A 14,064-nucleotide genomic window follows, 5' to 3' on the forward strand; every position below is an offset into this window, starting at 1 on the left:
ATTGACCCCGAATTCATTGGTCTTTTGCATAATATTCATAAAATAGAAACACCAGGACATACCGCGCGAGGCTACATCGTTCTAGGTAGATTTTGCTATATAACATAGAACAATAATCAAGGACAGAATAATACCTTTACATTTTGTTACAGGATCTAAACTTGAAGATAAAACATGTGTCTTAAGTAAAAGCATTGAATACTATTCAGGAATCAAGCCTCCAGTTTGCTTCATGTATAGTGGGATGGGATCGCAATGGTGTCAAATGGGAGTTGATCTTATGAACATACCAATTTTTTCAGCAGCAATTGAAAAGTATATAGTTTCTTTTTTTTATCAAAATTGTACTTGTTACTGACTTTTATTAACTATTTCTACATTGTAGATGTCACAAAGTGCTGGAACCGAAAGGAGTGAACATCATCGATATTTTGACATCAAATGATCAAACCGTGTTCGACGATATAATGAATTCATTTGTTGGCATCACGGCTGTACAAATTGGGTTGACTGACATTCTGCGGGCGTTGGAAATTGTTCCAGATTGTATTATTGGTAATTACGGTTACTTTGTTCCAAGCTACAATCCAACTAAAATTATCATCTTCTATGTTATTGTTATTTCAAAGTATTCTACTTGAAGGTGACAGGGGTGACTATTTGCGATAATTTTAACCATCATGTGTTATGCAAAAGAGTAACAATTTAGAGTTATCATGATTGTTATATTTCTTTCATAATAAAAAAAAACGCAACTTCACAATAATATTAAAAAAATTTCAATTATAAATTCATTTTTCCGATTTGTTATAACCACTAAACATTGATTAATCATCCATATAATACGAGAAATAAGACTTTCACTGAAGGATGGATGGCTGGTGCTGACATGGACGGGCAAGTAATAGGCTACTTTTTTATTCCGCGCTGTCAAAATGGCGACCGGACCGCTGTCTTGGAGCTGGTTGACAGATTTAGACTGGACTTTGTCTGGAAAGTAGCTGATGCACGCAGGATTGTTATAGAAGACCTTTATTTATATCGTGCCAATGATGTGCGAACTAAGGAACCATCTGTTTCGATATATTTTGAGATTCTTTTCTACTCACATATCTTAAAAAAGTTTTGAAACTTGTCTAGATTTAAATCTTTCGTTTTTCCTCATTATACTTTTAGGGCACAGCACTGGGGAGATTGGCTGCGCGTACGCCGACGGTTGCTTAACGCTGGAAGAGACTATCTTGTCGGCGTACTGTCGCGGCTTGGCCTCCAAGCAAACTGAAGTTATACGCGGAGCTATGGCAGCCGTCGGCATGGGATACGACAACGTAATGCAATTTTTTTATACGTTTCGAAATAAGCTATAGCTATGAGCTATAAGCGAATACATTTTAACGAACAATGATTTGAAATTTTCCTTCTATTTCGAATAAAATGATCTTCACCTTCTCTTATATCTTCTTTATAAGAAAACTACGGGGATGGGAAGAGAACTAGAATTATTATATTATATTTGATGTCTCACCGTCGCCTTGATCCTAAATGCTTATTAGTGTCTTATTAGCCGATGTTAATTAGTGTCGTAACTTTTTTAAAAATTGTGATAAGATCGTGATAGTTGAAATCGCTGTATCTTTTTTCATTGCTATATATTTATTTTGATGTTTTCGAGTATATTCTAACCTAGCTGTTCCCGTGCGACTTCATCCGCATGAAATTATGAAAATTTTATTTTATTGTTTACATTTGTCAAATTATCAATTACAAATATCAAAATGACATGACATGATATTAAACCATGGCAACCTTGCTTCCTTGATGTTGGCAACAACTTATGGTCTCTTTCCCACATTAAGGTTTTTATCCAAAATAAGGGCGTGAAAATATACAGCCTAATTCATAATTTAGTATTTGCATAAGAGATTATGTTTCTTTCAGTTAAAAAAGATTTGCCCTGCCGACATAGAGATAGCGTGTCACAACAGCGCCTTATCGTCCACTATATCAGGACCTGTTGGTGCACTGAAAGATTTCGTTGCCTTGTTGCAAAGTCGCAGTATCTTTGCAAAAGAAGTTCCTTGTGGAAACATCGCCTATCATTCTAAATATATCGCTGCTGTTGGTAAGTATTTATCTAGAACCATAATATGATTGTTAGCTGTCTTTTTGTATGCCTATTCATTTTAAAAGATTTCTATTTTTCGACATTATTCACAAGTTAAAACATGTGATGTCTCATTAAATAGTCTTCTTCCTCTTTGTGATATTTGTTGAGCTATAGCCATAAGCTTTCTTGATCATGTCAAATTTAACACTTACTAGGACCACCCTTATTTGAGGCTTTAAAGGAGGTAATAAGGAATCCAAAGAAAAGAACCTCTAAATGGTTATCTACTTCTTACTTGCAAACCAGATGGCACGAGGATATAACGACGTTCGCATCGGCGGAATACTTTACTAATAATCTATTGGTACGTTATGATTTACTTCTAGTTGCATTTTTATCAAACCTTTGTCTCGGTTGAAGAAATAATAAGAAAGAAGCACATATGAACCCAACATACATTCCGCAGAGTTCAGTATATTTTGAAGAAACGAGTAAATTGATACCAAACAATGCTGTGGTGATTGAAATAGCCCCGCACGGGCTGCTGCAGGCGATAGTGAAGAGATCCCACACGTCGTGTGAACACGTTCCCTTAACTAGGCGTGGACATGAGAACCCTAACAAATTCCTGCTCAGCGCCATTGGACGGTATAAAATATTTTTTTAATGAATGCAAAAAAAGTATTTTCACATAATCTTTCTTTTGGCCTAATCACGTAAAATCCTGCTGTTCACGGATGATTCTGATCTCTTCAGAGACAGATTTGCAGTATGTTTGTAAATTTAATATTTTACGTATAATGAAATTGTACGAAAGTTGTTTTTGAACGCATTGCAGTTCGTAGTTATATTTGTGAAATTATACTCCAGGTCAATAAACACTGTATAAATTACAGGTTATATGAAAGCGGGTTGAATCCACAAGTACATGCCTTGTATCCTAGTATAGAGTATCCAGTCGCCACTGAGACTCCACTGCTCTCAAACCTTGTGGGATGGGAGCACAGCGAAAATTGGTAATTTGTCGTTGAAAATATTACTAGCCATCGTCCTATTTCCGCGATGAAAAAAAAAAATATAAAGCAGCCTCCGTGTACTGCAGACGATGTTTTACGTCTATATGATGTTTTATTGAATTTTTTGCATCTGTTCTGGTGATACCTTCGATACCTTCAACAAACATCAATCTATATAAACCTTCACATTTATGTAAGATATTGCATGGCTAGATTTTAAATTCGGCCATGACCTACAGTGAAAGCAGCTTATCTTAACCAATAGCATTAACGTTGTCTTGTATTATTAATAAAGCTCCAGGATTTGATTTCATCATGCGTTATGAATCAAAAAATCATTAAGCACAAGGTTGTTTATCTGTACCTAAAAGATGTTTATGTCGAAGAACTTTAAATATTTCTATATTACTAATTTCAGGCCAGTATTTTCTAAAACAGAATTATTAGATAAAATTCGAAAACAAAGTCAAACCTGTAACTATTTCATATCGCTTTATGATGACGATTACAAATTTATAAATGGATACTATAGAAATGGTAAACTAATTTTCTCAATTTAATTATTTTGAAGATTTTTATTTTTTAAACTGCATATTTTTTTCGTTCTAGGTGTGAATGTAATTCCGGAAGCTCTACTTTTGGTTCTCACTTGGAAAACATTAGCTATGTCAAGAAATGTTGATCATAACCAAATGTCGGTTAAGTTCGAAAATGTGTACTTTAACAGTGAAGTATTAACGGGAGAAAATAAATTCGTTAAGATAAAAGTTTCTATTAATAAAGGAAACAACAAATTCGAAGTGAGAATTTTTGTATTAGCAGCAGTTGTAGCTTATATTTGCACAAACTTTTCTAAATCCTATTATTTCATTATTTAGATAACAAACAATGAGATAGTTGTTGCAACTGGATACATAGAAGACAAGTTTAATTCAAAAAAATGCGACTTTGAACCAACGATCGATAGCTCGGAAAACTATATTTTCATGGCATCTGATGAAATATACCATCTCTTGAGTTTTAAAGGATATTCCTTTAGGTAAGTTTATTTTAAATAATACGGATTATTTAGTATTTCTAATCGATTTATCTAAATATGTCTAAATATCGAGTATTTGGTTGGTATTCTCATACTTAGATCGATTATATTTAAAACAAAAGGTTTCCAGATTGATTGTTAGAAAAACCATTGTCCCTATATTCGACGTTACTAGACTTCACAGTATCGTTGGCTGACTTTTATTTCCCAATGTTTACAAATCGCCTGAAATCTTTGAATTATCAATTAGCCTAGTATAAAAGATAGACGTAAAGTGGAAGTAATTCCGCGTTTTATCTGATGAGTGTGTGTGACAGAGACCAGTGGTAATACTCGGCCTTCCCGTCCTTTTAAGATAAGGGAATATAAGTAAAGCAAGATGACCAATGTTTTAATGAATGGAATAGAATGTACATTTTGGTGATATTTAAGAAGGTAATACTCATTTGTGGACATTCATGGCATAATATCACGTAGCCGTCCCCTTCATAATAGCAAGAAAGATGTTCTATATATATATTTTCGCTTTCTAGTAAAGAATTTAAAAAAATACGCTCTGCAAACTCGTCTATTAGCAAAGCTACAGTCCAATGGACAAAGGATTGGATTTCAAACATCGACGCACTCATCCAACTAAATGTTATGAAACGAAACCACAGTGGAATATCTACACCTAAACTAATTCAAGAATTAGTCATCGACGTCAATGAACAAGTGTTGGATGACATCATCCAAGTAGCTGAAATATTTGACCTCTATGATATAGTAAGGTTAGTACATTTTTCTCTACATTGTATTATGAGCATAATTCCAAACCAAATAGCATTGGTATACAAAATCTGTATTCCAACCAGATTATCCATTTATTTCCATAAGTGACTTTACTTGATAAAATATATTATTCATAGTTTTATTTTCAGATGCGGTGGTGTCACTATTAAAAACATGATATTTTCTGACAGAGCTGTAACTTATACAAAAGTGCGTAGTCTTTTATTGACTAAAAAAAATGGGGCCTCCGTTTCACAAGATGATTATAAACAGGTAAGGTAATATAATATATTGGACACGGGCATGGATACGGAAAATGTCTTTAGTAGTAACTTTCTCATTTTTCAGTATTGTGTCTGCTACCGTTTTTATTATCTCTGGTGCCTGAGTCTAGCCTCTGGCAGCTGTCGGTTCGCTATTATTTGACCATTATAGAGTCGCATTATTTATTGGTACATTATACTATTTTACATTATTACTTATGGCATATATACATTATTATTTCTTTCATCAGGATCAATGGGACAGTCAATACACGCCTGTTTCTGCACGTGACGTAACTGAGGAATTTAAAGTAACAATGAAAAATCCTGGTGATTTTAAAACTATTAGTTTTGAGCAAATAGCTACTCCTAAAATACTGTCCAATAAAACTATAAAGGTACGTTTTCGGGTATAGTAGCAAAAACAAGAAAGTAACTAAAAAGTTGTGAATATCAAAATTGAAATTTTTGTTGATATTTAGGTCTATTACGCTGGAGTATCACAAAGAGATTGCCAACAATCTATTTTCGGAAACAAACCTACCAATTTGAACTTAGGCATGGACTTTAGCGGGAGAGATGTCAAGTAAGTGGTATAAAATCTTTGAAAATATGTAAAAGAAGATTAAGTTACAATGCCTAACCTAGTTATTTCCTGACTTGTGTTATGTAGTTAGGAAGTATAACCACCGTATTAAAAGAGCCAACAGTTAAGTTTGTCCTTGTTTTATTTTTAAATGTAATTTCTGTTTACCAGCGGCGAGCCTGTGATGGGGTTGTTGGGGCAGGGAGCGCTGTCGAGTCGTGTGACTCCAGACCCTGAGCTGGTGTGGCCAGTGCCACGCCACTGGAGTCTGCAGGAGGCAGCCACCGTGCCCTTGCCCTATGTGCATGCTTACTATATAGTCAGTATTCATTTATTCCTTATGAACGACTTCTATAAGAATACTTTTCAAGTGACTAATGCTGGGTAAAAATATATGCTGTTTATTTGGTGCTTTGAATATAAATATAGTGTGTTCTTGGCTCATTGCAGTTAAGTTTGGCATTTCTGTTTAGCTCAGTAAAGTAAAGTTGATAAGTGGAGATCGTGTGCTAGTCGTCGGTGGCGCGGGGGCGTTGGGCCAGGCCCTCATCTCTGTTTGCCTGTCGCTGGGCTGCGGCATCTTCACAACTGTCAGCACTTTACGTAAAAAAGAAGCCTTGCTCAAGATATTCCCAACACTTAAAGGTAAGAAAAAATTAAAAACAATCACTAAATCATCCAAGAAAGTTGAAATATCGTAGAAAATATGTTAAATATTCAAAAATATTTATACAAAATATGTATTTTTAAATTTTTGTATTATTTTATTCCAGAAAACAATATAGTATGTGAGTTAAATGACGAAGTTTTATATGATCATGTGGTCGTACACACTGAAAATCAACTGTGCAAAATAGTTGTTAGCTGTGCATCGGGCCGGTTACGTGAGGCAAGTATTATTAATCCTCTCGTTGTCGCTCTGCTTTATCGCCTGCACATAACTAAATACATTACTACCTATCATCTTCAGTTGTGAGTTTGTAAAATTCGTGTGAATTTAACTGCAGGTAGCAATGAAATGCGTTGGGTCTTCGGGAACATTTTTGGACGTCAATCAGCACGACATGGAAAGGAACCAATCTTTCGGAATGAGCTTCATGTGGGAATGCAGGAATTATAAAATGGTTAATTTATCCAGTCTATTTGATACCAACAATAATGTGGAGAAACAGGTAAGCGAGATTAAATATATGGAATACGTAGAACACAGCATTGACTCCTAACTTTTGTAATTGGATCTCTGGTGTGATTAAAATCTTCATTTACAAATAAGTTACTCGATTGAATCGGAAATAACGTTCTGAAAGTGTTATTTTATATGTTATAATCATTCAATTTCGAAGTTCGGTCACTTGTAAGCCATGTCAGCGTTTGAGTTGTTTTTAATGTTGTTTTGAACTTCGCCTGCCATTACATACACATACATCACTCTTTGTCACGTAACATTGTCTCGTATATCAACAGATCTTCTTAATACTTTTAACTTAATTTCATTGTAGATGATTAAATATTTGATAGCTGAAGGAATAGCCAACGGGGTAGTAAAGCCGTTACCTTCAATAACGTATGTTATTGAAGAAGTTCCAAGAGCGCTTAAATTGCTCTCATCAAGGAATAACATAGGAAGAGTGATAATAGAAATTAACTCGCCTTCTAAAAACATTGTAGTTCCTCGGTAAGTATTCAAAGGAAGATTAGTATGTGAATTCTAATAATTAGAAGAATTGTTTTGAGAAAAAGATGTCTATTTTAATTAACTATATTAAGGTAACTTTCTGTTTCTCAGAATTACTTGCTCTCCGACATCTACATATGTAGTTGTTTGCTCAGAAGAGTTGCTTAGTTTGGAACTGATAGAACGTTTAATTTCTCGCGGCGCTAGAAATGTTACAGTTCTTTGGAATGGGTACACGACTGCCTATTTGCTATATAAAATAAGGTGAGGTTTAAGTATTTACGTTGATGGAAATCATAAACATGACATAAACTAATGCATGTACAAACTAATTCCAGATTTTTGGAAAAATCACATCCAACAGTTAATATAGTTATTAAAAATACAATAAACGAAAAAGAATGTATAAATGCAATAAATGAAGCAGAAGAAGTTGGGTCACTAGATGGCGTATTCGTGATTGTTGACAAAGATGAAAAGTATTCTGATAATGCAGCAGAAGAACAAATACTTTTGGCAAGAAATATACTACTCTACAATACTCTCCTTTCTGTGATTTCAAGCTTAGACTTCGCAACAAGATCACTTTGCAAGAATTTAAGGTAGGAAGCCAATAAAGAATTTAAATCATTAAAAAAGAATAAGTTTAAACATATGTTTTTTTGTTTAGGTACTTTGTTATAGTCAGTAAATCATCACGTAATATTGATGATAGAATGATTTGTTTACAAGCTGAAAAAATATGTAAAGATCGCCAAAACGTCGGTCTTTCGGGACTAGTCTTTGAAACTGAAATTTCAAATGAGGTAAATCGCTTTTACCAATTTGTGATACTTTGAATAAATTTTTATTTCTTTTTAAGTTTGTTATTAATTTCCAGTTGTATAAATATTCCCACTCGAAAAACGATATTGCGGCAGAAACAATACCCGAGGTGCTCAATGCACTGGAAAGAAGTTTGAATCTTAATTACCATAATATCAAGGCTGTAATAGGTCCTTGTGGAGAAACAGATTCTCTGTCAACTAAGAGAAAAGAAAATGGTAAAATAAAACCTTACTGAAAATTGTTTTAATCTTCATCATGAAAGACTAAACACCTTTCGCAAATTTATTTCCATTTTTCCTTGAAGTTTAAAACTTCAGTAAACGATTAAATTATTGTATTACAGTTTTATCAAATGTATACAATACCTATTGCAGCTGTGTAGTGTAGTAGTCAGTAGATACTATCCGTCTCTTTTTAGGGAAAAGGGGAGGTTGGTGATGATGGATATCAAATGTATCATTTACTAAATGAAATAATACTAGTTGTTATAGATCTATCTAATATTTTTTAGATCCTCTAACTACGACAGGAGCTCCTGAAGCAATTACAGAAAGTGGAAGAAAAGTAGAAGTAAATAATATTTCCCAGTTGAGGTATGACACTGCACTTTTAAATATAGTTCACATTTCTTCTTGAATTAAAAAATCTTACTTTGATTTTTTTAATATCACGCCTAAAATTGACAATGATCGAGTTCATCTTCAAAACATAAACATTATTTAGTTTGTAAGTATCCATTTACACGTAACAATCGAAAATTACATTACAGCTTCACCAACAGCAATGGAGATCCTATGCCACATCGACACAACGATTTAGAAATATTTTACTCTCATATTGAGAATGATGTTTATGACATTACGAGTGATCCTCTAGTAAGGATGTCTACTAAAGCCTATAAATATTTCGAGGTAGTTACAGTATTTATACCTATGAGTTATATCTTACACAGTTATTCTCAAGTAAATAAATAAGGCAAAGTTCTTTAACATTACACGTTATGCAGGCGATTAGATCAATATTATTGTTTTGATAACAGGTCCAATATGAATTAGATCAGACTGCGCCCCATCTGATACTTATCCCTGGCTTCGAGGGCCATCACAGAATATTCAACGAACTCTGCGAGCCCTTGAAAATAAGAGCTGTCGCTATGAAAATGAACACATATTTTAATAGTCTCAGTATTCAAGAAATGTCATTAAATATATACAAGGTAATTGTCGACGCACCGGATTTTTCGTCGACTAAATAATTCTATCTTCCGTCATCTCAGTCAACTCTCCCTTCTTTACATCACTTTCCAAGTCTACCTCTACCGATGTATCTCTACACATGAATAACTAATGTCGTCCTTGTTACATGCCATTCGTCCTCTCTCCTCATAACATGCCCATACCATGCTAACATTTTACTCCTTAATTTTTCAACCACTGGGGCTACTCTCAAACTTCCTCTACTATACTCTTTTTCTACTTACGTATCTCCTTTCTTAAGCGGCCACCCGAATTTGTCTAAACAGTAACAGTAAAGCAATTGCTTCTCATAGACATCCACAAATGCATTGGGTGCATAGTGTTGTCTACCTTTAATCGACGGAGGGGGAGGGGGGCGGACATAAAGCGCATATTTCCCTTTCGTGGGCGTCTCCTCCTCTGTTGAATCCAATTCTCTTTCCATTCCAATACCCTATAAGAATAGACAGTACGGGACCAAAGTTAGGCCTTCGGCACGTACATTCATCAGACGATTTGCGGTGTTACTTCCACTTTACACCTGTGTACTGTATGGTCGTGGTATTGTGTTTGTTGTTGGCTTATATCGTTATGTATGTAATAAAATAAAAAAATTGCATCTTGCAGAGGTTATCAAGAATTTTTGACTTTAACAAGAAGTTTTATCTGTTGGGATATTCTTTTGGTGTGAACGTAGCGCTGGAATTAGCAGCTTTAATAGAGAAACACGGTAAAGCGTTGTGTTTATATTACTCTAATTTGTTCGTGGTATTTTTTTTAACATATTCAATCGGTGCAGGTGCGCGCGGTATCGTCTACTGTTTGGACAGCAGCCCCGATGCCTTGAAGCATCTAATGGGGTCTTACGCCGGTGATTTATCTAATGACAATCTGCAGAATGTAATCACCGCTCATATGTATCATCTAACGACTGGATTAAATAGTGAAGAGTTTTTGAAGGAGTTGGAAAATGTTGGCGGCTGGTACAATAAGATTGACTTTTTCATCCGACGTGTTAAAGGACTAGTACCCTATTCACATGAATTTATGAGAAATATGTTGGAAACGACGTATGATAGAGTTATAATGGCGAGGGAATTTCGACCGGAGCTAAAATTAAATTCAGAATTGGTCCTCATCAAGTCAACAACTTCTGCTGCATTGGTGAACCTTCCTAAAGACTATGATTTGGGAAAGTACTCGAATAATCCCGTCAAAGTTTACGATATCAAAGGAGACCACGCATCGGTACCGTACGATATCAGAGTTTCAAGTATTATAAATAACTCGCTAGAAACAAATCTGTTGGATGAATTTAATGGCACAAACACATGTGAGACATATTTGATGATTGATTAGCATACTAGTTAAATATATTGTATCGATTCACTCACTTCGTTTACTATTAGCATGACTAGCAGAGTGCCGTTATAAATGAATTGCTAAAAATAATTGACTTAAAATATTATTTAATATTAGTTACTTCTTTTTGGTCATGGATAATGTTATTCATTGTTTTATACTTTTACATTGTTAATATTTATAATAAACGCTGTGTTGTTAAGCAGTACTTTTATTTACGCCAAACTCTTGAAATACTTAATACTTAATAAGATAAAAATGTCTTTATAAATTATAGAAAAAATAGTTGCAAATATATTTGTTGGAGTGACGAGTGGTTTGTAGAATTCAATTCCGAAGACAGATCTATATAACTATATATGGTAACTATACTCAATTGTGGGCGTACCAATGTCGGAGATAATAAAATAACAATCGCATAACATTAGAAACACCCACCCTTCGTTAACCAACATCTTAAATGAAAACTGCACACACAATCTAATCGGGTTGCAAACATTTACAGAGATTAACCAATTGATTTTATAACAAAGCGTATCATTCTACCATTTAATGACAACTGTCAACAGTCATTCGATCGTCGCCTTGACATCTATCCAGCCCGATCCACATTCAGTCAGTACTCAAAGTTACTAATTGCAATCGTTATCATTAACTGTAATCGTTCAAAATGTATCAATCGTTTCGCCCCGTTATATTTACAAACTCCGATGCAAAATAGATCGTCTAGTGTGAAATTTTCTCTGTGAGATTTTTTCTAACTTCACTGTTTTGTCTATCTACAAAGTATTAAGCTGTTCTACTATAGCTGGTCGCGTTACTTATGGCCTTTTTAAATTACGAACCAATAAATTATTTTGGTGTTTTTAAAAAGAGGTTGAAGTTTGCTCATGATCATTTAAATTGATCTTCCAATCAATGGCGTAGTATCATTTGAAGTGACGAATCCAAATTTGAAGTTACAGTCGGCGTTAAGAGGAAAAAAGTGTTTCGGATCAAAGGTGTCCAAACTCGATGGAGCTGCGTCGTTAATTACGGAGTTCTATGGCCACCTTCTAGCTCTAGCACCACAGCCTGATGATACAATATATTATCAAAGTATTCGTCAAGACAAATCAAACCACTAAAAAAGCAACCTGTGGTTCAGTGGTGAGCACTGAACCGCCAGCATCCTATATTGGATGACTGTACTGGTTAAGTGTGAACCGAAGTCTGTCTTGTTCCTGCATAAGCATCATTCCTTGACTCCCAGGTTTGTTCCCTTGTTTAACCAAATTTACCTAACCAGTTAGGTAAAAGGAATTTTTCGCTATCTGCTAAATAGTTGTCCAAAGAGGAGTTTTTTTCCGCTTTCATAACCAGTCAAGTTTTTGTGCAAGGCTGTAAAATATATTATGTAGTAAATAAACGAATGAAGATATATGGTAGATAATAATAGATGGCCTGAAAAATTAAAAAAAAACTATGCTCCCCCTACCAGTTGCAAAAACGAAAAAAATATTTCTCTTTGACAACTAGTTAGCAAACTGCGAAAAAAACACTTTTTACCTAACTGGTTAGGTAAATTTGGTTTAGGAAAACAGAACAAGCCGACTCCCACTCTTTGCATCCCAGTCAGTTTAAATCAAACATCCACACGCGACGCTACTGTGTATTGAATCGGAGTGTTTTACAAGTTTTACTAGTTTTTTACAATTCGTTTTGCAGAAAGAATTTTAGAAATTGGCTCAGTCGTTTTTGATTTATTTCAATACATACAAAAGTCAAAAAACCCAAATGTTTCCTCTTTATAATATTGGTATAGATATAAATGGTTTAAGATCGCATTTCTTAAACCTACTCATCATACGTTTAAGCTAAAATATATTTGAAACAATATCTAAGTTTTTATGTAAGGCCCTTTATTTCTCCAGCAGAGCGTTTATTAAAAAATTACTGCTCAAACCGCCTTCAAAACAAATTTAGCGGTTTGGAAAAAAAATCTGTTGTGTTTTGATTATTTCATATAGTTTAAACAAAAATATTTTGGTTGTGGTCAAGGTAATAAATATTTGAGTACAGTCGGGGAAATTGGCGATGTTCCAACTACAAAAGCTTGAACATTTTAAAACGAGACGCGGAACAAAAATCAATATATCGCATCGTCAATCAATAAATACGTCTGAACGAAATAAAAAGTCGATTGTGATACACATCGTTTCTTTACTACTCACTGGTACTTTACACTCACTGGTATCTAATTAGTTATTTGTCTGGTTGCTATAAACAAAGCATTTTATCCTGAAGTGAAAACACCACATATTTCCGCCACTGTACGTACGTCTTTGTATTTTAATATATGATATTTAAAGTAATAATTTCCTCAGTAACTAACATAAAAAAATCCATAACACACCAGGCTCTTAACTTTACCTACTCAATGCAAAAAAAACCCAAAACGTAATAAAAATTCATAAACTGGATGAAGAACATACATAATTTATAGTTAATCATCAAAGAAAAAAAACTTGCCTCTAGAGGTATATATATGAGTTTACGCACCAACTGACTTTTGTTGTTTACAAGACAGAATATTATTTATATAAACATCTTTGTATTTGATTCAATTTAGTGGATACAGTGTTTGTGCGGTGAAAATCAAAATTCTAGAGCGGAAAAATGGAAATTTGTTTTCTTTTATTCATTTTATTTGTTCATCAAAGTTCAGGTGTTATATACAAACTTAACGGTCAGTAACTCCTTTTATATAAGTATTTTTAAGTATAAGTAAAGAGCAACGCATCGCTTGATAATACCAATTTACTGCCATATCTTTTCGAATGAGTAGATACACTTCATCTACTAGAGAGTGTTTGATACAGATGATACATGTTCGCCACGTTATATTCTAAACATGTAGTTATATTTGGAGGCCGGGTTATTGCGGGTAACCAGGCGCATTTTTATTCGCCCCCAAAGAAGAGTCGATTCGAAACCCTCTTGGGTTCAGTCGGGCGCATGCCAGCTGCGAGGGGTGCAGGCGAAAAAGTCGGCACAGAGTGAATAAAGTTTGGTAAGACCGATTGAAGACAATTAAAAAATATAAAGTAATAAAGAGTAGCAGTATTTCTGAATCGATTATATTATGATCAACCAACCGACAAGAGCTTATAATTGACGTCATTTGGGCGGTATAAAGCGGG

General features: G+C 34.3%; 1 protein-coding gene across 1 annotated transcript; it reads left to right on the plus strand.

Moving 5' to 3' along the window:
* The first annotated feature begins 5,403 nt into the window (after positions 1 to 5,403).
* LOC106102277 (fatty acid synthase-like) lies at positions 5,404 to 10,886 on the plus strand. Its single transcript, XM_013281703.1, has 16 exons — positions 5,404 to 5,594; positions 5,679 to 5,782; positions 5,954 to 6,101; positions 6,256 to 6,427; positions 6,556 to 6,671; positions 6,790 to 6,954; positions 7,282 to 7,457; positions 7,569 to 7,721; positions 7,796 to 8,059; positions 8,128 to 8,263; positions 8,338 to 8,500; positions 8,797 to 8,878; positions 9,055 to 9,196; positions 9,325 to 9,501; positions 10,148 to 10,250; positions 10,320 to 10,886. Exons 1-16 carry the CDS (start codon positions 5,415 to 5,417, stop codon positions 10,877 to 10,879), a joined length of 2,841 nt encoding a protein of 946 aa, XP_013137157.1. The 5' UTR covers positions 5,404 to 5,414; the 3' UTR covers positions 10,880 to 10,886.
* The last annotated feature ends 3,178 nt before the right edge of the window (positions 10,887 to 14,064 follow it).

The sequence above is a fragment of the Papilio polytes genome, unplaced genomic scaffold, assembly GCF_000836215.1.
Source record: "Papilio polytes unplaced genomic scaffold, Ppol_1.0 DF823923.1, whole genome shotgun sequence".
NCBI lineage: Eukaryota > Metazoa > Arthropoda > Insecta > Lepidoptera > Papilionidae > Papilio > Papilio polytes.

What these genes read in the sequence shown, in the direction of transcription:
- LOC106102277 (XM_013281703.1), top strand. Translation starts at nt 5,415, where the DNA reads ATGGCATATATACATTATTATTTCTTTCATCAGGATCAATGGGACAGT. An exon ending in ATGTGCATGCTTACTATATA is followed by an intron (nt 6,102 to 6,255) that starts GTCAGTATTCAT and finishes ATTTCTGTTTAG; the next exon opens with CTCAGTAAAGTAAAGTTGAT. An exon ending in AATAATATTTCCCAGTTGAG is followed by an intron (nt 8,879 to 9,054) that starts GTATGACACTGC and finishes ATTACATTACAG; the next exon opens with CTTCACCAACAGCAATGGAG.